The 21500-nt window shown below is 54.9% G+C and overlaps 1 protein-coding gene across 3 annotated transcripts in view; it reads right to left on the bottom strand.

The window, feature by feature from the left end:
- Nucleotides 1–17691, bottom strand: part of MAP2K6 (mitogen-activated protein kinase kinase 6) — a 56371-nt gene extending 38680 nt beyond the window's left edge. For 2 of the 3 annotated variants that reach the window (XM_040530328.1, XM_040530329.1), the window contains exon 1: nucleotides 17279–17690. In XM_040530328.1, the coding sequence (XP_040386262.1) occupies nucleotides 17279–17294 (16 nt within the window). In that variant the 5' untranslated portion in view covers nucleotides 17295–17690. Of the gene's footprint in view, nucleotides 1–17278 lie in introns of all 3 variants that reach the window. The other variant, XM_040530327.1, reaches the window with a different exon arrangement.
- Nucleotides 17692–21500: the final 3809 nt, after the last annotated feature.

Below are 21500 nucleotides of genomic sequence, written 5' to 3'. Positions count from 1 at the left end.
GGAGCCTGCATGCTAAAGCTCATTTGAAAGCTCTTCCCTGCAATTTTCCACGCGGAGACTTTCACAAACACTTGACTCAAAAGCCAGGTTTTAAGAATAAATGTGAAAAAAATAAATAAATAAATAGACTGGTTTTGAGCAGGGCACGGAGACCTCCCAGCCCCAAGTTCTGATTCAGTGAAACATCTGGGGTCTCAGCGATGCTAAGCACAAACTTACATCCACCTTCTTTAGCAAAGCACTTGCTAAATGCTGCCCTCGCCCCCTTTGGGAGCCCTCGGCGCTGCCCCCGGGGGCGCAGAGCGAGCCCCCTGCCCCAGCACCCACCCCACACCCACGGGAGCGAGGTCCGAGAGCAAACCTGCAGCAGGAAAAAGAAAAAGTGACTTAATGAAAACACATTAAATACTTCCCTGTGAAGGTCTTAAACCCAGTTCCTGAGGGAGGGGAGGAAAATACAGCTTCCAGGAGGCCTGTTAACCTCTTCCCACCGCCGCTGCCCGAGCACGCAGAATTAGTGTCGCTGGCCCCTTCCAATTAGAGCGATGTTAAATAGCAATATCGGAAAGTGAGACCTCAAAGTTTCACGGCAGAAGGGTAGGAAACATAACAGAAAACGACAAAGAAAGGGAAGACAGAGGAATTCACTGCCCACATACGCTGTAACAGAAAACAAACCTTCTCTTCTGAAGGAAAATCCCATTCCCCAGTCTCCAGTCTTCTCATTGCAGTCAAAAACTTTTTATGGTATAATCCAAAGTAAATGGTTCCTTGCCACAAAAAGCTCCTATTTCCTTGAAAGGATATTAACCAGTTCTGTCTTCACCACAATTTATTATTAAAGCCGTGTTTAATAGCCATGCAGCAACACTTTCTTTCAAATAACACTCCTTAGCATGCAGTCTGCTGGTAAAATTTCACAGGAGGGAAATGCCTCTTTCTGCCCCTTTTCTGAGAGATAAAAGTGGCTCATTACTATTCCTGACTTTCTTAAGGATTTGGGGTCTGATGTTCCCGAAAGTTTTTGAAAGCCAAAAAAGCCAAAAAGGAGCACCCGGTACCCCGTGGCTGCACGACCCCGTCTCGCCTGACACTGCACTCGGTGGGCAAGGACCCCTGGCCATGGCTTGGTGCAAAACCTCAAACTGAGACGGGTCTTGCAAAACCCAGAAGTGAAGATTTTTACTGGTTTTTGTCCCAGATGTGCTGCAAATGCGCCTCCTGCAGAGACCTGGTGTTCAGCTGCAACGGGCATCTCTTATTTGTACCCCAGTGCAAGCCAAAAAATGACAGGGTCAGCGCCGTGAAGGAGAATTTCCAGCCTTGCAGGCCAGGAGTGAAAATACCCAAATTCTGAGGACTTTGCCCATCAGCACACCGGGACTCAGACACATAAACACGAAGGTGTCTCAGAGCTGCTGATGGCACCGGGAGCGATGCAGCTCCTGCTGCAGCCAATGTCCCAACCTCGTGTTTAACACCAGTCTCCCATGAGACGACCAGAGAAGGGAACCAAGTCTGATTTATTTTTTTTAACAATGATTAAAGATCATCTCACAGGTCGATTATTTATGCCTGCAAATTACTCAAGGTCAATTATTCAGTGGTCAGAGCTGACACGAGCTTCACACACAGGAGCGCACCGGAGGGTTATTGGCAGGAACGGTTCTTCCCAGGGGGGGCACCTGCCAGTAGCCCCCAAAGCAGCCTTCCCACCGGCCATGGGAGCCCATCCACAGCCCCAACCACGAGCTCCTGCATCGCCACGGCCCTCCGTGGGCTGCAGGAGAGCCTCGGAACTACGGCACGCGGGATACCAAAACAGGGGATGTAGGGCTCCGGGCGTGCCTTTTGGGTTCAGGGGTTTTGGCACAGCTCCGCAGGTGGCAGGGAGGCTGCTGGTGGGCTGCACACCCCTGCTCACCCCTGGGGAGCTGAACAAAGCCACGGTGAGATGCTGGGAGCAGGGAGCCAGGGGCAGGGTGGGCAAGTGGCTGAGGAGCGCCCACCCCCGATTTGTAGGTGCATGGCTTTAGCCAAGCCCCGGTTTCTGGAGAAAAACAAAAGCTAGGTGTTCATGTAAGCACTGGTGACATGGAAGTGGCCTGGAAATCTGTTTTCCAACCCCTCATTGAGCCACAAAAAAGGAATTTAGCATGCAAGAGGCTCTCAAAGGCTGTTAAAGTTTCAATCAAAAGCCAAGGGAAGGGCTGAAGTGGATGCTGTGCTTTCTTTGCCTCCTCGAAACATAATTCAGCTTCTCTCTCCTTAGCCCTGGCAATAAACAGGCTCGGCCAAGTGCCACTGGCTGCTCCCCCATCGCTCCATCAGCACCTGGACGGGCCGGAGGCAGCCAGACGGCGCGATGGGGAGCGTGGTGCTGCTCCGTGCCCGGCGGGGATGGCTCCTGCACCTCTCCCATCAGCATCTTCCCTCACGGCCACTTGCAATGACGCCTTGGAAACGGCAAACTTGGGATCCGTTTCCTTAACAACTCGGCACGGGGCTGCTGGGGGAAGGGGCCGAGCTCATGGGGCTGCAGCAGCTCCTGGCTCACGGATCCCAGATCCCAGGTCCCAGATCCCAGGTCCCAGCTCCATCCTCTTCCTTGCATTTGGTGCCGTGGAGCTTCCAGCTCCTTTGGTGGCCATCAGCACATCCAGGACTGGACACACCATCACCGCTGCCAGCCCCACCACTGAAGCATTCTTCTTTTTCTTTCTTGTTTTGTTTTGTGTTTTTTTCCCCACAAACTGCATTTTGGGACAGGAAGCAGGAAAAGCAGGGGCGCTTTTACAGCTGTCATGGATATGGCAAGATCCGGCACCAGGATATGCCCGAAACACAGCGCAGAGATACCACGGGACAGCCCCGGCTTCCTCTGACCTCCCAGCCCTCTGCTTTTCCTCTTGTGCTTTCCTCCAAAACAAAATCAATCAATCAATTAGTCTTGTCTAATAGCGAAGCTGGAAATGCCAGCAGGCTGAAGGGAGTGCTCGAGCCCTTTTCCCTTGCTCTTTTCCTCTCCTTTCTGGCTCTGACTGAGCGGGGTGTCCGGCTCCTACAGACACCCTGGGCACCCAGCCGCAGCCAGCCCATCACCCAAATTCCCCTTGGCGAGGAGATAACCTCAGAACCGCAGCCTAGAAGTGGTTAATTCCCTCTTCCCAAAGTCAGCCCGAGCAGTAAAAATACAGAGACAGAGAGCCCTGCACCCTGCGTCCCCATGGGGAAAAGCAACACCTGGAAACCTGGAAGCGAGCAGAGGATGCTGCAGTCACCTCCTGGGTTAATTCCTGAGGCTTCCAAAGCCAAGAAGGACACACCATGCCATGGGTTGGGCACAGCCGTCCCCCCAACCCCGTGCCAGGACACTGTTAGCACTGCAAGGCGCCGCTGGGACCGGAGCGCAGCAGCCGCCCCGTCCCGTCCCATCCCGTCCCGCTGCGCCCAGCCCCGGGGCCGCCTTGTCGCAAGGCTCCGCTCGCTCCCGTGACTCAGCCCCGCAACCTGCAATGAACCCAGCGCAGGAGAGGCCCCAAACCAAAATAGCAGGGCTGTTGCAAGGAGGTGCACCGCGTGAACCGGGCGGCGGAGGTTGCGCAAGGCCGTGCCCTGCTCGCGCCGGGGTTAGCTCTGGCTCGGGGCCCGTCCCCGCTGCAAAAGAGCTGCGTTCCCAATTTGCAGCCGCCGACGGACGTCAGCTCTGCCGAGCAATGGAGACAAAGATCTTCGCTTCTGCTGCGAGGTGAATTCACCGCCGGGTCAGCCCTCTGAGCCTGCCTCCAGCAGGGGACGGTTTGCGGTGAGCAGCGGCGGGAGCAAAGCGCTGGAAGAAGGCGAAGCAGAAAGGCTGGCAATGAGGGCTCCAGCAGGGTAATCTGCGTGTCCTGCAGCGCAGAAACATACAGAAATGTCGCCCAGCTGTGCCAATATCAGAACCCATTTGCTTGCCATTCAATAAGCTCTGCGTTTTGGTAATTCAATTTTGAGGGTAATTTCCTGACTCAGGCTGATCTCCCCTGCTCTGCTCATTTTTCTCTTAATGCATCCTGCAAACGGGCTGCAGTCTGCTGCGTTTATCTGGGCTGATGTAGAAACCAGAGGGGTGCAATTTCTCCTTATCTGCCAGCATATTTTGGTTACGAGAGGCTGTTGGTCCCTCCGATAAGAGCACCTCTGCATTTTAGAGGCGTTCAGACCTTCTGAGTGCGGCGGGGAAGGGACACTTTGATCGGGACCAGGCCGCACGGGAGAGGCTGCGATGCTTTAGGATGGTCTTTTCTGCCCCAGCACAGGTGCTGCAACCTCGCTGAGCTGTTTTATGGGCTTCAGCACCATCCTGGACTCTCCATTGCCGGGACCTTGGGCTTCCCTTCCCAACCTGTCTCTGCCTCGACGTGTTCCTTGCACCTTGCTGCAGCGTCTGCTTGCAAGAATACCCCCGTGGGAGGAAAGGAGACCTGCAGCACCTGCTGTCACGCTCGCAGACCGTCAGAGAGCAGCCACGTGCTCTTTGCTGAGGCTGACAATTCAGAGGAAATCGGGTGGTGACAACAGACAGCTCTGCCAGCTGTACCAGCCGCAGCGAGGGAGCTGCAGGCAGCGCCGGGCACAGCGCGGGGCCACCCCAACCTTCCTGCTGAGCTGCTGCCAGAGCTGGGCTGGGACCTGCAGACATGATGAGGCAAGACAGAGTCCTCCCCTGACGTCCTGCTTTTCTTTAGAAAACAGATGCGATGCAAACCAGACCGAAATTCATCATACTTTAGGTGCTAGTGCAAGTAGGAGATGGGAGATAGGAGAGTTTTGCTTGCCTACGGCTTTCAGCGTAGGGCACAAGAGGCTTTAATATATATTAAAAAAAAAAAAAAAGCGGTTACAACACTTTGGCTGAACCCATCCCACGTGTGCATCCAGCTGCATGAACTTCGGTGGCCTGGGGGAAAGGGCACGGCTCCTTGCAACCTCTGTGCAGGCGGTGGCAACGTCACCGAGCAGGAGAGAGACACGCCGGGAGCACAGCTGGGCACATCTCCTGGTGGGCAATTCCACCCTGACTGCCCAGAGGTGCCCCCAGCACGAGCCTTGCCCCTGCCCAGCTCTCCTCGGAGCAGAGATGGCCCAGGGGGGTGCAAGGAGGAAGCACGAGGTGCTCCAACGATGCCCTCCAGCAGCCTCCTGACCCACCACGGAAAGAGGAGAGGAGGTGGTGGGCAGCAGGGACCCGGCACCGCGATGTGCACGCTCCGGTTGCGTCCCCGATGACCCCGTCCGTGGCCGTGGGCAGGTTGCACAAGCCTTGTTTGTGTGCGTGTGCCTCCCCGCCTGGCGCTCGGCTGTGCCGCAATAACGAACGGAGGCGAAAACACGCCGGGTGCTCGGGGCTCTGAGTCACCTCCGGGACCAGGAGGCTGGCAGCCGGCGGAGGAGGCTGCCCGCGTGGCACAGGGGCACAAGGCAGCAGGGGCGCACGCGGCAGGCCCGTTCCCCCTGGTGCCGGTGAGCACCAGCCTGAGCCAACCTGCAAGGGCTGGGGAAGCTCCTGCAGAAAATCGCTGCGTAAAAAGCCCAAAATGCAAAATTTGACGGCGTGCCTGCACACACCCCATCTCCAGCAGTCTCATGGAAATCCCACAGGGGCCAAAGCCTCTTCTCACCTTGTTTCGCCTAACTATTTTTTTACCCACCGATTTGATTTGCTTTGGTGGCTGCGCAGGTGCTGATGCAGTGCTCCGGCTCCGCACGCAGCCCACGCGCAGCAGAAATCCTCTGCCACCAGCCTGCTCCCACCCCAAATGGCCTCAAACCCCACAAATCACTTGCGGCTGCCCCAGCACCAGCTTGGCCCTGGGTGGGCACCAAGCCCCCCGTGCTGCACAAGTGTTAACAGCTTGGAGAAACCTTATTAGTGCCCAAGTGGTGGCCAAGGGGATTTTGCTTCCCGCGTCCCCGCTGCATCCTTGTATTGCCCTGGGAAGGATGCGGTGGGGGTGGAGAGCCCAGGGAGAGCAGAGGCCATCAGGAGCCCGCCTGGGAGCCTCGGGGCCTCTCCTCTCACCCGGTTATCACAAGAAATCACAGCGTGGAGCTCCAGGGAGCCGAGCAGCAGAGGGAGTCACTCCCTCGAGTCACCGATACGCCGTAAATCACACCGGTATCTTCCCCCTGCCAAGGGCCGCTGGCTTCGCTGCCTTCCCATCGCAGAGCCCGTGTGCTCTGCTGCTTATCTCCAGTTAGGAAATCCACAGGAACTGCCGGCCGGGGAGGCTGTTTGTCAAGAGCCTCCAGCCCTCGCGGGGATTTTGCCGAGGGACTTTTGGTTTAGTTGCTGCTTTGTTTTCAAAACCTCGGCTGCCTGCTTCCAGTGGGAGTTTGCTGGAATCAAAACTGGAGAAAAGCTCTTGGAATCCACCCGCGGAACAAAAGGCCTTTTGTGCAGGAGGGTCTGGAGGACGCGGCTGCTTTCAGTGCTGCTACCTTCGCTTCTCTTTTCTCCCTGCCAGGGAGCACCTGCCGGCAGAGCAGGGGGCACGGGCTGCAGCGCACGCCGGGGACACACGGACACGTGGACAGACGCCTCCCGCTGCGGCCAGCAGCAGGGCAGAGCGCTGCGTGCAGCAAAGTGCTCTCCAAAAACGCATCGTGGCATGCAATCGCATACGGGTGCTGGGTGACCTCACCCACGCCTGCAAACCCTTGGCCGCACTCCTGCATTTCCCCTAATTTACTAAGGTTTCACCCCAAAACCCCACCACATGTGACCACGCGCAGCCCCGGGCTCTGACCCCCTCCCCATCATTTAGCAGCAAGCCTCTTACACACAGCATAAGAGCGGGTGTCCTCACGGCCAGGGTGGGAGCAGGATGCATTAAACCACCAGCCCCAGCCCAGCCACAAACACCTCTGCTCTTCCTAACCCTGGAAAACTCAGCAGAGGAACAAAACTTTCCCCATTACTCTGCACAGTCCCCCAGAAAACAATTTCCTTAAGTCCGGCACGGGTCCGCTCCCCATCAGCCCATGAACACCACTTTGCCTCAGGTCTCACTCCAGTTCCAGTTTTAGTTTTCAGGCTTTTTAACACCCTGGCACAGCTGGGTTTCTCTCCCGGCGGGTCCTGCGAGGTCTTTTTCAGGTGTGCTTAATAATTCGGTAATCTGAATTACCGAGCAGGTGAGCTGCCCACAGCCTGGGTGGCAGCATGGCTCGGGGGCTGTCCTGCGGGGACAGGGGGCACCCACTGTGCCCCGTGCCCAGAGCCTCCCCTCCCCGAGCAACCTTTAGTGGCGGGAGATTTTTGTGAGGGTTCAGACAAACGCAGTTGTCGACGCAGTCAGGATTGTCAACAACCTGCCTTTGTGCTCCCCCACTAGGCAGCCCTCTTTTGCTATTCTCTTCTTTTTTCACTTACGAGCTTGTTTGCTTATTCTGTACCAAAATAATCGACGGTGATGCTCGACAGCTCTGGACAGCGCAGCTGGCAGGACCTCACTCATGCTCCCTCTGCTGGCAATGCCTCCAGGCACCCAATGCTTCCTCCGACTGCCTGCAAACACGTGGGCACCCGCGAGGGGCGACCGCAGGCAAACCCTGCAGCACCTTTGGGTGCTGCCCAGCACCGGAGCAGCTCCGTGCAACCATGACCATGAAGTCTCGGCCTTGCTGTCCTTCAGCGATGTGTCTGAGTGTGCAAGAAGCCTCAGGAAGCTCCGAGCAGTGCAGGCGGAGGTGTGCAGGATGCAGAGCAGCTCCCAGGGGAGCTCGGAGCCTCGGAGGGGTTTGTGCCAGAAGTCAGAGGGCACGAACCTGTAGCTCGTCCTCCAGCCACCTGCTGAGAGCACACACGTGCTCGCACCTCACGTAATAAAGTAAACCGAGGGGTATGCGAAGAACAAAAGCCTTTCCTCAGCTCTTATCGTGCAGTTTTATTTCAGTTCGGAAAGCATTACGAACCTCCTGATGGAGCAGCACCGTGGCAGAAGATGGCACTTCTTGCCCTTTTTTTTTTTTCCAGTCAAGCGTCCCTGACACAACCGGGCAGATTTTTCTCTACCCACATACGTCCACGTGGATCAAACCCTGTTAGGCTACATCTCTCCACCCAGCCTTCTAAATCAGGAGCTGTAAGTACAAACCTCCCTTTATAAGCCCTTCTGTCAAAGCCTCTACACAAGTCCCTGTGCGAGGTTCCAGGCTGCAGTTTCACTTGTATACATAAACGCTCTCGAATCTGCTACCGCTTTCTAACTTGCAAGAACAGACAAGCAGAAAGGGAAAAAAAGGAACCAAGGGAGAGGAGGGTGGTGTAAATCATCCAGGCAGATCCCTGATGTCCACCCCACTTGGCAACAGGTCAGAATACACCCCCAGCCTTGTAAATCCTTACGCGTGTGCTCAACTGCAAGCACACCCAGTCCCACTGACTCCTGCAAAAAAATAGGCTCATCCGCTCCAAGTTTAACACATGCATAAGGAGTTTCAAGATCAGAATATGAGAAAAAAAAATAAATTTAAAAAATATCAGCTTCTATTGTAAGGGGAAAAAAAAAAATCTCCAGACCCGTCTCCCATCCAACCTCCCAGACCGCTGCCTGCGTTCAGCTGCAGCGAGGCCTTTTGAAAGCAAAAGGAGGTGCTGCCTGGGGAGATGCTTGCACAGGATGGGCCCGAAATGCCGTGCTGGGAGGCGAAGTGAATGCTCGCTGGTGCTGGGAGCGCTGGCATTGTTCTGAGGGACGCACAGGAAGAGTGAGAGGAGGAATGCTCGCCAATTGCAGGAAGCTGTTCCAGCCTCTTATCTGACAGAAAGCTTCTGATTTCATGCGGGGGAAGTACCAAATGTTTTTGAGGGGGAAAAAAAAAATCAAAAAAAAAATCACATGGTTAGCTCTAAAGGAAGCTGCCTGATGGCATGAATGAAGCTGAAGCCGGGCTAGGTGGAAGCGCTTGCCCAGGTGCCCGTGCTACTGCATCCTGCGAGCCCACGGGTCCTGCTGGCTGCCGAGAAGGGGCCCGCTGTGAATTTAGGTGCTCTTATCTTCAGCGAGTGATTTACTACCAACAATCTTTGAACGCAGCATCTGTGTCGTCCTCCCCAGCTGCCAGGGGGTTATTTTGGGCTCTTCCTGCAGCTCAGATACTGGTGCCAGGGGCTGCTGTGCGATGTCCCCCCGTGCCGGGCACGGCCCCAAGCTGCTCGTTGAGTTAATTTGTAAAACCGATTCCTTGGCAGGAGCTCAAGTCTTCCGTAGAGACGTTCCAGGTTTTATTAGCATTGAGCAAATTACTGGCGTCCTTGGGAAAGGTAAGGAAGTCAGTCTGTTAATTGCCTTTATTGTTTTTTTTCTAGAGGGTATCTCCCAAAGGACAGCTCCACGCCACACAGAGGAGCTCTCTGGTTACGTAAGTGCCCATACAGATAATGGCTGCTGGGGCGTCTTGCACAGGTAATGCGAGGAAACTTCGGGTTTAGGTGTGCTAACTGCTTTATCAGGCTTTGTGCTCTGAGCTAAGCACTCGTCGTCTCCAGCCTGGTTTCTCCTGGTATGTTATTAGAGGATTATGGCTTCCAACCCAGAGCCGAAAAAGCAAAAAAAAACACTTCAGAAGGGGTTGGAAAACAACAGTATCTAGAGCACTGCCTTTCTTCTCCTTTAATAGGTCACTCTGTCAACCCCATGCTTGTTAAATAAGAGAAAAATCTGTGGGCATGCAGTGAAGGTCAATCTTGTGGTTTTTGAAAACATTTAATTAGTACGGTTAAGTACCGAGGTCCTCCTGGGAGCCAGCTTCTGCGTTAACCATCAGCACATCGCTGAGCAGAGGCACAAACCTGCAGGAGGGGCCGCAGGTCAGGTCTGTGTCCATCCCCAAAATTTTAGTGGCAGTCCAGCTTACGATGAGAGCTGTTGCGGTGTCCCTGTCCTGCTGCTAGCTCCAAAATCCGCATGGGGTTTGGAAATCCAGCTCAGATCCTGCTTGTGCAGGAGCTGGGTGCCCCCGTCGCTCCTCCAGGGACCCATCAGGGCTACCCAAAGCCCTGTGCTCCTTCAGAGGCATTCCTGCCAAGTGCTGGGGCTCCCTGCTCAAACAAATCGACCCAAGACGTAGTTTTGCCCAAAGGGCTTTTGGCATCCTGATGACAGCACATCAAGTCCCTGCTTTTTTCCTTCACGGTGCACCCAGCTGGAAGAAGGGGGACAGCTGCTCTCAGGTCCTACAGGTGTTCAGCTCCTTGAATAAAGCCACAACAAATGTCGTGCATCTGCTTCAATCCGTGGGCAGTAGCGTGCAGGAGTGCTACGATCACAGCCTGGCACCTCCTTTACAAGAGGCCACAGCATCAGCTGCCTGAAAGGAGAAATCAATTCCAGTCCTCACGAAGCCAAACTTGGCTTCATTTCTCGGTGTTTCTGCAGCGCCGGAGACCCTAATTGTAGACAATTAAAGCAGCACTAGAAAGAAAGGGCTGTGTTGAAATCAAAGCTGGAAAGCGTGCCTCGAAATGGCTTCCAGTTGCGGGCACTGGAAAAGTGCCTGGGGAGCAAGGGGCCGGTGCCAAGGGCAGCGCTAGGTGCTGCACAGACCCTGCCCGGAGCCGCTGCCAGCAGGACCTTCTCATCCCGTGCACCCTTCTGCAGGGAAGGCTTCGTCTCCTGCACGCAGGTACCTGCGTGGGCACGCAGGGCTGCTCGTGGGGCTCCCGTGCTCCTTGGGAAGAAACGGGATGGGATCTGCTGGGAGCCTGGGAGGGATCGAGGCTGGGGAGAGGCAGCCATCGATGCTGATCAAACCCTTCTCACCCTTTCTGCTCGGTGCTGGTGCTCTGGGCAGGGCTGTCCGTGCCGGATGGGGACTTTTTGTTGCTCCGATAGCTCCAAAGTAATGACTTTTTTTTTTTTTTTTTTTTTTTGAGTCATTCTCCATCTGACCTTGAACTACTGGAGAAGCAATAAATGTCCGTAAGAGGAAGGATAACGCGGAGCGAAGCTGTGATTTTCATAAAGCAACTTGCTGCTCGAGTGTCAGACGAGCCCCGGTGACATCCATGTGAATGAGAAGTGTCAGGCTCGGACCCCACCGCAGGAGGAAAATAAGCACAAAAACATGTTGCTTGAGACGTCCGTGGCAGAGCCGGCACACGATGCTCCGAGGCCATTTGGCACCAGCGAGCACTGTTTTATTGAGTGCAATTACATATTTTTGTTTAGAAAAAGATTCTCCTTCAAAAGCAGCTACGAAGCCTTTGCTTATTCAGCCTTCATAAAAAGCCTCTCGCTGCAGACACAGTCAAGTGTTGACTCCTGTACTTATTTTCTATTGCTGCCTTATCTTTGGCATCTCATCTGCAACTTTTACTGTTTTTTTCCACTGGTTTCATCAGAGTGCAGTAAAAGTGGATGTTTTTTGGGCTTCAATTCTGCTAATGATTTTTGATCTGCTCGGTGCAGGCTAGGAAAATCTAGCCGTGATTATAAAATTGCAAGCTAAGTAGGCTAACAAAACAGCAACAGCAAGAAACTGGATCAGCTCTGCTCAGTGGAGTTTTCCTGCTTGAACGGGGGGGGAAAAAAATGCTTTTTCTCTGAAATCTTTCTTACAAATATGAAACGGCCTCAGCCGTAGAGGCTGCTCCCTCCAGCTGCTTGCACAATGCTCCTTGGGCTTCGCTGCACTCGGCTTTTTGCAGCAGCCTAATAAGCAATGGCCATCGCTCCTGGGGTGATTAATGGGGAGCAAGAGCAGCCCGAGCAGCTCCCACCCCAAGCTGCTCTCCCGATGTGGTCGGATGCTGCTCTCGCCGTGCTCAGCCTTTGTGTGGCTACAGGGTGCAGATCCTGAGCGGCGCTGAGCCAAGGCTTTGCCAGCACCAGCAGACCGAGATGTGCGAGCAGCTGCCTGGAGCTTTGACGAAGGATGTTGAGCATCTGTTTGCAACATCTCCAAAGTCAAGATGACTCAGAAGTGCTTTAGCGCCCCAGAGACTTTAATGATGGGATGAACTCTCTGAAACGTCAACCAAGTGTTTGGGATTTCCTGCTTGAAGGGAAGGATAGCCTTAATTTTGGCTTTGAGGCAAAAAAAAAAAAGCCCTACAAACAAGAGTGTCGCGCTTCCCCCCTCCAAAGGGCTTTTTACTGAGCCAGGGTTACTGTGCAAGGACGCTTTTCCATTTGTACTTGTCAACATGCAAAATAACATGGATTTGGAAGACAAAAACAAACAAACAAACAAAAAAACAACCTTTTTGCACAATGAGCAGGTCTGGAAATCGTAGCGAATGGCCTTCACTGCTCTGCCCCCACAGACCATAATACCTGGCGTGGCGCAGCTCCGGGTCCTCGACCTGCTTTAGCGCTAGCATTGCTCCAGCTGATAATGGTAATTTCTTACACTAGCCCCAGTCGGGCCCTAAGGAAGGGAGCTAAGCAACCCTACAGGTAATTAAACTTCTATTATTTATAGCTCTGGCTGTGGCTAAAATGAAAAGAGCGGTGCTGGGGGTTCTCCAGCCACCAGTGACCCCACACGGTCGCACCATGTCCCACGGCACCCGCCGGTGCTGCCGTGTCCCCTGCGGCTCCCCAGGCTGGGAGCAGGGACACGGAGCAGCCCACAGCCAGCAGCAGGACGAGCGCTGGCCTGCAGGCTCGTGGGGTGACAGCAGGTAGCCCTGGAAAGGGTTTGGGAGCACTGTGCCCAGCCTTTGGGGTAACAGGTCCTGTCCTCCAAGCGCACCCACAGAGGTCTGCAGGCGTGCTCCTGCGCTGTTTACACTATTCCTCATTTTCCACCTTTAAAAAGCAACGGGAGCTCGCTTTAGATGTGATCCCTCTCCAAGAGCCTTCTACAGATGATGTTACTGTTCTTTTCAGCAAGAGAAAATAGACGAGTGACCCCAAATGCATGTGTTAAAAAAAAAAAAAAAGCAGCTAAACAAGCAAACAAAAACAACTCTGTAGTCATCTTATGTATTCGCAACCACAGCACACAACTGACAAGTCTGCCTTGTGACTTGCAAGGTAATTGTGTTCCATTAATGCCAATGCTCCTGGAAGAATGAAGTGTCTCATCCCTCTAAATTACACCTGTGGTTTTAATTGAGTATCATTTGCTTCACCTTAGCAGCTTGCGTATGTGTCACGGGAGGGAATTCACCCCAGAGGAAGATCCATTTTTTTTTTTTTGGCGACTAAACGAAACAAACGAGCACACCACGTAGTGTGGTGGTGAGAAATCCAAACTTTTTTCAGCTGGGAGGAGAAAGCACGTCTTTACTCCTTTTCCTCTGCGACTTATCACTTTTATTGCTATAATTACTTCTATAGCTTGAGCTTTTAAATGCTTATATTTTCCTGCCCCTGCTGAGCAGCGTGCTCAGCTCCGGGGAGCTTCTGCCCTGACCACGTTGCTGGCTCTTGGGCCACCTCCGTGCCAGGACACAGGACAGGGCACCCCAAAATACATTTGGTTTCGGCACCCCAGCACTGCTGCCTGCAGCAGAGGGTTGCCAGCACCTCCAGCAGCACTGCAAGCAAATCCTTCCCCGGTGCAATGCAGGGAGCAGGAAGCAAGACAGCGACTGGAGGCGCTCAGCTGGGTGCCTCGGTTCCCCCTCGCTCAGCTGCACCGTGCAGCAATTTGGCTCGTGTCAGACCTCGTTTCTAGCCTAGTACTTTCCACCCCGGCCATCTGCTTTGCTTTCACCCCATGCTACTCAATTCCCCCAGCACTGCATTGCACGAGACTTTTAAACTCCTTTGTGTGCATCTGCCCGCTCCGAACACGGGCAGACTCCACCACCGAAGCAGACAGGACGTGCAACAGGGTGAGAGAGCGACTCAGCAGGGTCTCTTTTAAAAAAAATAATAAAAATTTAAAAAGCATACAATTTGCACTGAAATGGGTTGCATTTGCTGCTAGGCCAAGCCTTGCTAAGCTGGCACCTCCCTGGCCGTGCCGCGGCGGAGCCTCCCCTTGCCAAGCGCCGCTCAGCGCGGTAATGGCGAGGCGCTGAGCTGGTGCTGACGAGGCACGTTGCACAACCTCCAGCAGCCTCGCAGCGCTCATGGGTTAATTTTATACCAGCAAAGACCTGCCACCTACCCGGGATGGCAGCAATGGTGGTGGTTGTTTTTTTTTAAAAAGCTACCATTTTGGATTTGCGTTTGTTCCATGGCAATTTCTAGCTGGAAAAAAAAAAAAAAAAAAAAAAAGAGCATTTTGCACGAAATGTGTAATTCTGCATAGGTGCAGGGCCTTTGGTCAAAGTCCATAGGGTACACGCTCAGCCAGCATCACGTGGGATGTGGTTCTCATGAGTGCAGGATCCCTTTGCAGCCAGAGCGCAAAAAATTGCGTTTGAAGCAACAAATTGTGAGAATTAGGAATGAGATCAATGAGCAGAAACACTCAGTAGTTACACGTACCTCATTTCCATGAACTATTTATGAATTACTGCTCTAATGGCAACTGTTTCCCCTTCCTTTCTCTTACTTTAGCGGAGAAGTTTGCATATTTGCAGGTTGCTCCTCTGATGTGGGCTTCGCAGGTGAATAATTCCCCCATTACGACAAATTTGGAAGGCTCCCGAACGTATCTGCTGTCACGAGAGTTCAGATTTATAGCCTCAAACTGCGTTTAGCTTGTAATTAATATGGACTTCCGCATTTTTTTTTTTTCTTCCAGAATAATATCCTGTTAGTCATGACAGCCAAATGCTCCACGTTTGGGTGAGGATTCAGCCCCCGAGCCACCGCCACAGCCCAGCCCCATGCTCCGGAGCGGGCTGAGGGACCCTCGGTGCTCGGGGAAGCCTTGTTTTCCATGGGCTATTCCATCCAACTAAAAACACCATTTTGCAACTGAGAAGAGGACTGGAAGTGGAAAAGAGCCGGCAGCAAAACGCAGGAGCCTGCACCCGGTTGCGTCCTGCAGATCTGATCCATATTTTGTTGCCCACAAAGCCTTGAAGTCCATCAGAGCGCAGGTGGCACGGCTGAATATTGCAAGCACGATGCTGAAAGCATCTTCTGCTTTCTGCTGCGGCCAGGGCCGAAGGGAAGTGCAGTTTCCACGCTCCAGGCAGAGTTTTGTCTCCTCCAGCAGCGCCGTGGCCGTGCAGAAGCCGATCTCCGCGCGGCGCAGGTAGCGGCTGCGGAGCGGGGCTGCGCTCAGCCAGGCGAGGCTCTTTGCAGGGAAGAAGTCTTATCAGAGAGCGGCCCTCTCGATTACCGTCCCCCCTGACAGGCAGCACTAAAAAAATTAATCTCTGCCAAATTCTCAGAACAACTTTGGAACCAGTTCAAAGCAGGGAGAGGGCTCCGCAGCTCGGCAGCTGGCTGGAGCCCTGCGCAGTATTTTAGAAAGCTGCCGAGCAACCTCCCCTGCAACACGTGAAAGCTGATCCCGAAATGCAGATTGTGGCTCATTTAATTCATCCCGGAGAGCGATACCTCGGGTGCGAGCCCCTGAGCTGCAGCCCCTTCCCAAGCAGGACCTGAGCCCGGACAGCTGAGCTCGGTGAGTTATCTGCGCCAGGAATTCCGGCTTCGGCGCTCGCGTTGCAGAGCAGGAGATGGACGGAAAACGGATTCAAGAATGATGCCATTCATTGGGATCATGTTTTGTGGGTTGGCTACTCGCGTTTTCCCATTTTCCTGGTACTGAGGATGGACAAGGCCAGCGCCGGCGTGCGTGGGGGCTGCGTGGTGCCCCGGGGGTGGGCTGTGAGGACACCCACGGGTCCCTGCCCGTCCCTGGCTCCCCAAGGCCACGCTCTCCCACCCCAGGCTTTGCAGGGACCCCCAGCAAGCGGCTGCTCCCCACGCAGCTCCTGCCCCCGGGGGTCCTGCAGGGACCCTCCTGCGAGCAGCAGCGAGCTCCAGGTATCATTTCGTTCAAATTTTGCATTATCAAACTTCCTTGGCTCTTCCTATTGGAAACTTTTACAATTCTCTGCTTGGCTGGAAAAGATGACTGCAGCAAACCCAAATTAGGAATAAATTATACAACAACTTTACATTTTTCTTACAAAGGAAAACTGTGTGGCAAGAGCTGCGAAAGCACCTCCTTCCTATGTCCTCCCAGCAAGGCTCGCAGTGGATGGCCACCGACTTCGCAGACGTCTCAGGAAAACAACGCAAAACAAGCCCAAAGCCAGCCCCAGTCCCAGGCTGGGGGCTGCTGTCCCCCCGGGGCGTGCATTGCCTCGCCCCCCCGCTCCCCACTCCGCGTGACGGCTGCAAAATGCAAGAGCAGGCAGCTGCAAGAGCAAATCCACGCGTTCAGAGGAGCTCAGAAAGCTGCATCTGTGTGGCCGGGCGCTGACATATGTGCAGCTATTTTCACAATGAATGGCCGGAGCAGCAACTCCTGAAACATCTCCGCCTGCTCCTGCAGGGACTGTTGCATTCCCACAGCATTTTTTGCAATATTCAATTCCCCAGCTCCCACCCCCCCCCCCCCCCGACACGCAAGCCCTTGCAGGACACAAGGCAGAGCGAGTCCGGAATAACCACCGAGTTAAAAAGCAAGCTCAAGCCTTTCCCACGCTGCTGGCAAAAATCACTGCTGTCCCCTACCCAGCCCTGCCCCTCCCGCTGCATCCCAAGCACCGAGCCCCTGCTCCGAAATGCCAAATAAAGCCCCCCCTGCACGCTCTCAGCGATCCGGTGCTGCAAAGCACACTGCTGCCTCCGACCAAAAGTTACAAAATATTAAGGGGGGGGTGAGGGGGGGGGGGGAGATCGCTGGAAAATGATCTCAGTCCTGGCACAAGAACAATACTTTCCCATGGAAACATAGGTATATATTTAATTCCTGGTAACTCCACTCAAGTTTCACCTTTCATCTCGTCCACGGACTCCTTTAAAAGTTTCATTTAATTTTGCACTTGCAATTAGCTCTAATTCTCATGCACCGTGCCCATTTTGCATGCACACATCCAGCAGCAAACGCAGCTGCTCTTCAACACCCTTTATCTGTCCTGACTGTGCAAAAGGCAAAAAAAAAAGGGCTCAGCAATCCCCGCAGAAGAATTCAAATAACGTCAATGCACAGCTGAACTGCGAGCCCTGCCTTACAGGAACTGTGTGTGTGAGTGCGTGTGTGGCTGCAAAAAGGCACACGCTAAACAGGAAATGCAACTGAGAGCCACTGAAAAAGCCTCAAACTTCAAAATGCAATTGCATCCCGACAAAATGCATGCATGCACTGCGAAATGCATGCACGCCTTCTTGCACGTTTTGCAACGAAACGGAAGCAGGAGCCTTACCTCTCGCCTGAGACATTTTCCCCTTTGCTTTGCTGGGGGGGAGGGGAAGCACAAAAGACTTTGCCTTGCCTCTCCTCTGGAGCTAGTTTTGCAACAAAGATGCGGACTGCAAGCGGCCAAAAAAAAAATAAAATAAAAATAAATAAATAAAAATAAAAATTAAAAAAAATCTTCGTGCAACGGGGGGGGGGGGGGGGGGGGGGGAACGGACTTCTCCCGCCCGCCTGCTGCTGCAGCAGCAGCAGCAGCAGCAGCAGCAGCTCTCCTTGCAGCTCGGGGGGGGGCCGTGCAATTGCACGCTTTGCAGGGCAGCTTTGGGGGCGGGGGGGGCGGCCTCCCCCCCTTGCTTGCACGGCGAGGGCAGGCTGCGCTGCACCTACATGATGGGCCAGGGCTGGCAGCTCGCAGCTCCAAACTTGGGAGCTGGGGGGGGGGGGTGGGCCGCACTGCGCACGCGCGCCGCCGGCGGCCGCCGCGCGGCCTGATGGGAGTTGTAGTTCTTGTGCCCCCCCCCTCCCTCCCTCGCGGCGCCGCGCCGCCTGCAGGGGGCGGCGCGGCGCTGCCGCGCGCCCGCGGAGGCCGCGCGGGGAGGGGAGGGGGAAAGGGGAGGGGAGGAGGGGGGATGTGCTGCTGGGGGGGGGGGGGGAAGGGGGGGGGTTGGGGGAGGTGCACGGGGGTAGCGCGGTGTGGTGCCTGCGCTGGCAGGGCTGTGCTGGGGGTGGGTTTTACCCAAATTGCGGTGGGAGTGGGGAGGGGGTTGTGTGTGCTTGCCCGCGTGCAGCCCTGCGGGCGTACCTGCATGCGCCTTTATGCAGCCTTCCCTGCATCCCTGTCTGCGCCTGTCTGCATCCCCGCGTGCATCTCTGCAAGCACCCTTTGCCTGCACCCCTGCCTGCACCCCTGCGTGCATCCCTGCTTGCATCCCTTCCTGCATCCGTCTGCACCTGTCTGCATCCCTGCGTGCATCCCTGCATACATCCCTGCGTGCCCCCCTTGCGTGCAACCCTGCCTGCGCCTGCCTGCATCCCTGCTCTCATCCCTGTGTGCATCCCTGCCTGCACCCCTGCGTGCATCCCTATCTGCACCTGTCTGCATCCATGCACGCATCTCTGCATGCATCCCTGCTCTCATCCCTGCTTGCATCTCTCTGCACCTTTCTGCATCCCTGACTAAATCCCTGCTTTCATCCCTGTGTGCGTCCCTGCGTGCATCCCTGCCTGTATCCATGTGTGCACGCTTGCCTCCTCCCCGCATGCGTCCCTGATTGCATTCCTGCTTGCATCCCTGCTTGCCCCTTGCATGCTGCCCTGCCTTCACCCCTTGCATGCACCCCTGCTTTCATCCCTGTCTGCACCCTGCATGCATCCCTGCGTGCACACTTACCTTCACCCCCACGTGCATCCCTGATTGCATCCCTGCATGCATTCCTGGTCTTCATGCCTGCCTGTACCCCTGCCTGCACCCTGCATGCATCCCTGCATGCACACTTGCCTTCACCCCTGCTTGCCTCCCTGCCTGCACCCCTGCCTGGATCCCGGCCTGCACCCTGCCTGCGTGCCCTGCCATTATTCGGTGCTCCCAGCCCGGTGCTGGCGGCAGGACGCAGTTGCTGCTGGCACAATTCTGCTGTGGAAGTTACCGGGTGCGGGGAGAAGGCGGTGGCTGCTTAGCGTGGGCACTTCCCGGGTGGATTCTGGGGCTGCTGTGGGACTGGGGAAATGATCAGGGGGTTGGCTGCGGGTGGAGGTGAACGCAGTGGGATGGCATGGCCAGGATGCAGGCAATGGGGGGGTGAAGAGGTGGCACCAGCAGGGCCCTTGTAGGCAGCCCCATTGCCCCCTCCACGTGGTGGGGTCAGGCAGGTGCTGCTGACCCCCTGCAGGACGGGGAAGCCTATCGTGGTGTCCTGCTCTCTGCAGAGAACGTGAGAAATGGGGGTGTGAAAATGTGCTGGAAAGAGCAAAAAATATGCATGCCATTTTGTCCCCACTGCTTTTAGATTTTAAGGCACCACCGGAGACAACCCTCTCGTCCTTGTGTTCGTACGGTGCCGGGGGCACCGCGCCGTCGTGCGCAGCACGGCAGCGGCCTCGCGGCTGCTCTTAGGCACATCAGATAGCATTAAGGATTTGTAGCCTTTTTGTCTTCTCCCCTTGCGGGCAGAGCAGATGCAGCGAGCGTGTCCCAAGCCTGCGGCGGGTTTTTTGCAGGGCCCTGAGCCACGTGGGCCGCTTGGAGAGTCCCTAGGGAAATAAAAGCTCTTGGCCTTCCTAAAGCAGCCCTTTACAATAAATATTTCATTATGGGAACACTGGAACAACAACAACAACAAACAACACCTAAGCGATAAGAAACGTGTGCTTTAAAAATATTTCCAGCTGAATTGGTGGCAAAGATGCTCGTTTATACCCAGCGAAATGCAGGTGCCAGAGGTGCGAAATCCTGCGCAGAGGCTGCCGGAGGGGCACCCGAGGTGGGAAGCAGCGCTGCCCCTTCTCCGGTGGGTTTCCCTTGGTCTGGGCAATGGGAATGGTCGTAGAGCTCTGTAGAGCTTTTTAAGCTCTAAATCCTGCAGGCTGTGCCCGACTTCCCCCTGTTCCAGGCAGGATTCACCCTGCTCCTCCCCAGCAACAGGCTCAGGCCCCCAGCCCTTCTGTTCACACCCTCTCCTCCTCCGGCGTGCGGCGCTTCCGAGCTGGGGGAAGGAAAGAAGGCCTTTTGCCTTCTGAGGACTTGTTAAGTAATTTTTTAAACACCGCGGGAGCTGCTGGCTGCAGGTTTTGTTTACAGCAAGACGCCTCGATTTGCCGCGTAGCAATTAGTTCGTCGGAGCAGACGCCGAAGCAGAGCGGAGCAATCTGTTCTCCAGCGGCTGCAGACCTGGGAGCTGCGGGGAGGCGGCCGGAGAAGCCTTGTGCAAGGCTGTGCCTCCCAATACACCTCATTACCTTCCCCAGGAGCATCGCTTTAATCGTCCTGTTGTGGCAATAAGCGGTGTCCTGCCGCCTGCATACCTGGGCAGTGACTTTTTGGAGAGCAGCTCGCCAGCTGGGCTGCAGGACGCGTACAGGAGGTGGGTAGTTGCATTTATCAGGGTGACGGAGCCCCTGCAGCACCCGCTGCTGTCTCCCCTCCGTGCTCCCTGCGATGCCCGGTGTGCCTGTGCACCTCCAGCGCTTGCAGGAGTCGGTCCGGGTCCTCCCTGGGATGCTCATGCATCGAAGCAGTGGTAACAAAAAGCCACGAAATCGAAGCTCCTGGAGACAGATCAGCTCTCAGGGAAGAAAGTTCGTTGTATGATGGAGCCACGAGGCTGCACGAAGAGATCTGATTTCCAAGCCTGGCCGTAACTTTTCCTCCAGCACCGACTGTCTCTACGTCGTCCTTTCAATTTTATGCATGTTTATGGTTTGTTTATTCCTCCCCTCAGCTTGCTCCCTCATTGCTAAGAGATGAATTTGCTGCAGAAAAAGAAAAAAAAAAAAAAGATAAACATGCCATGGTTTCAGGACGCAACTGAAAAATCTCATCTGTGCATTTGTAAAGAGCTGCTTTGCACTGAGGTACGGATTCGTTTTAGGCTCGGCACTTCCCAGCCCGCGCTTTGATCAGGGCGCTTGGAAGGCACGCCGTGCCATGGGGCGGTTTTGTCCTGTAAAAATACAGTTAGAGGCTTTGCTTTTGGTGTTTGCACCAATGATTTCTTGTAAATAATCTACAGGCCAAAAATCAATCCCGGCGCTGCGTCCACAAACTGTGCAGGCTCGAGGAGCGCCGCTTCTTGGAGCCCGCCTGCTTTGCTCCTCCATGACCATCACCGGGATTTCTTTATCGCTGTGTTTCCATCTCAGCCACCTGGGTGTTCGGGATGTGTTCCTCCCTGTGCCACAATCCTTCACTGCAGGTTGCTGCACTGAGTTTAGCAGGTGCAGATCCCGGTGCTGTGTGTGCTTTGTAACCACCGAGGCGCGGACAGTGCAGAATGGAGAGAAGCGACGTGGTGCCCGCAGCCCCGCTGAGCTCCTTGTGCCGGGGCTTTTGGGCTCCAAATCACGCTCTGCCCAGCACCCCGGGGTGCAGAGGCACTGCCACTGTTACCCTAAAACCGGTGTGTATTTTGGGTGGTGACCCTGTGCATGGCAGGACAGCAGTCACGGTGCCTGGGAAGCGGGATCTTCCAAAACCAATACACTTTGTGCATGAAGGATTCAGGCAGAAGGAG

Source organism: Cygnus olor, chromosome 18 (assembly GCF_009769625.2).
Source record: "Cygnus olor isolate bCygOlo1 chromosome 18, bCygOlo1.pri.v2, whole genome shotgun sequence".
NCBI lineage: Eukaryota > Metazoa > Chordata > Aves > Anseriformes > Anatidae > Cygnus > Cygnus olor.
The sequence above is the reverse complement of the archived record's forward strand: the minus strand, read 5'-3'. Positions and strand labels throughout refer to the sequence as shown.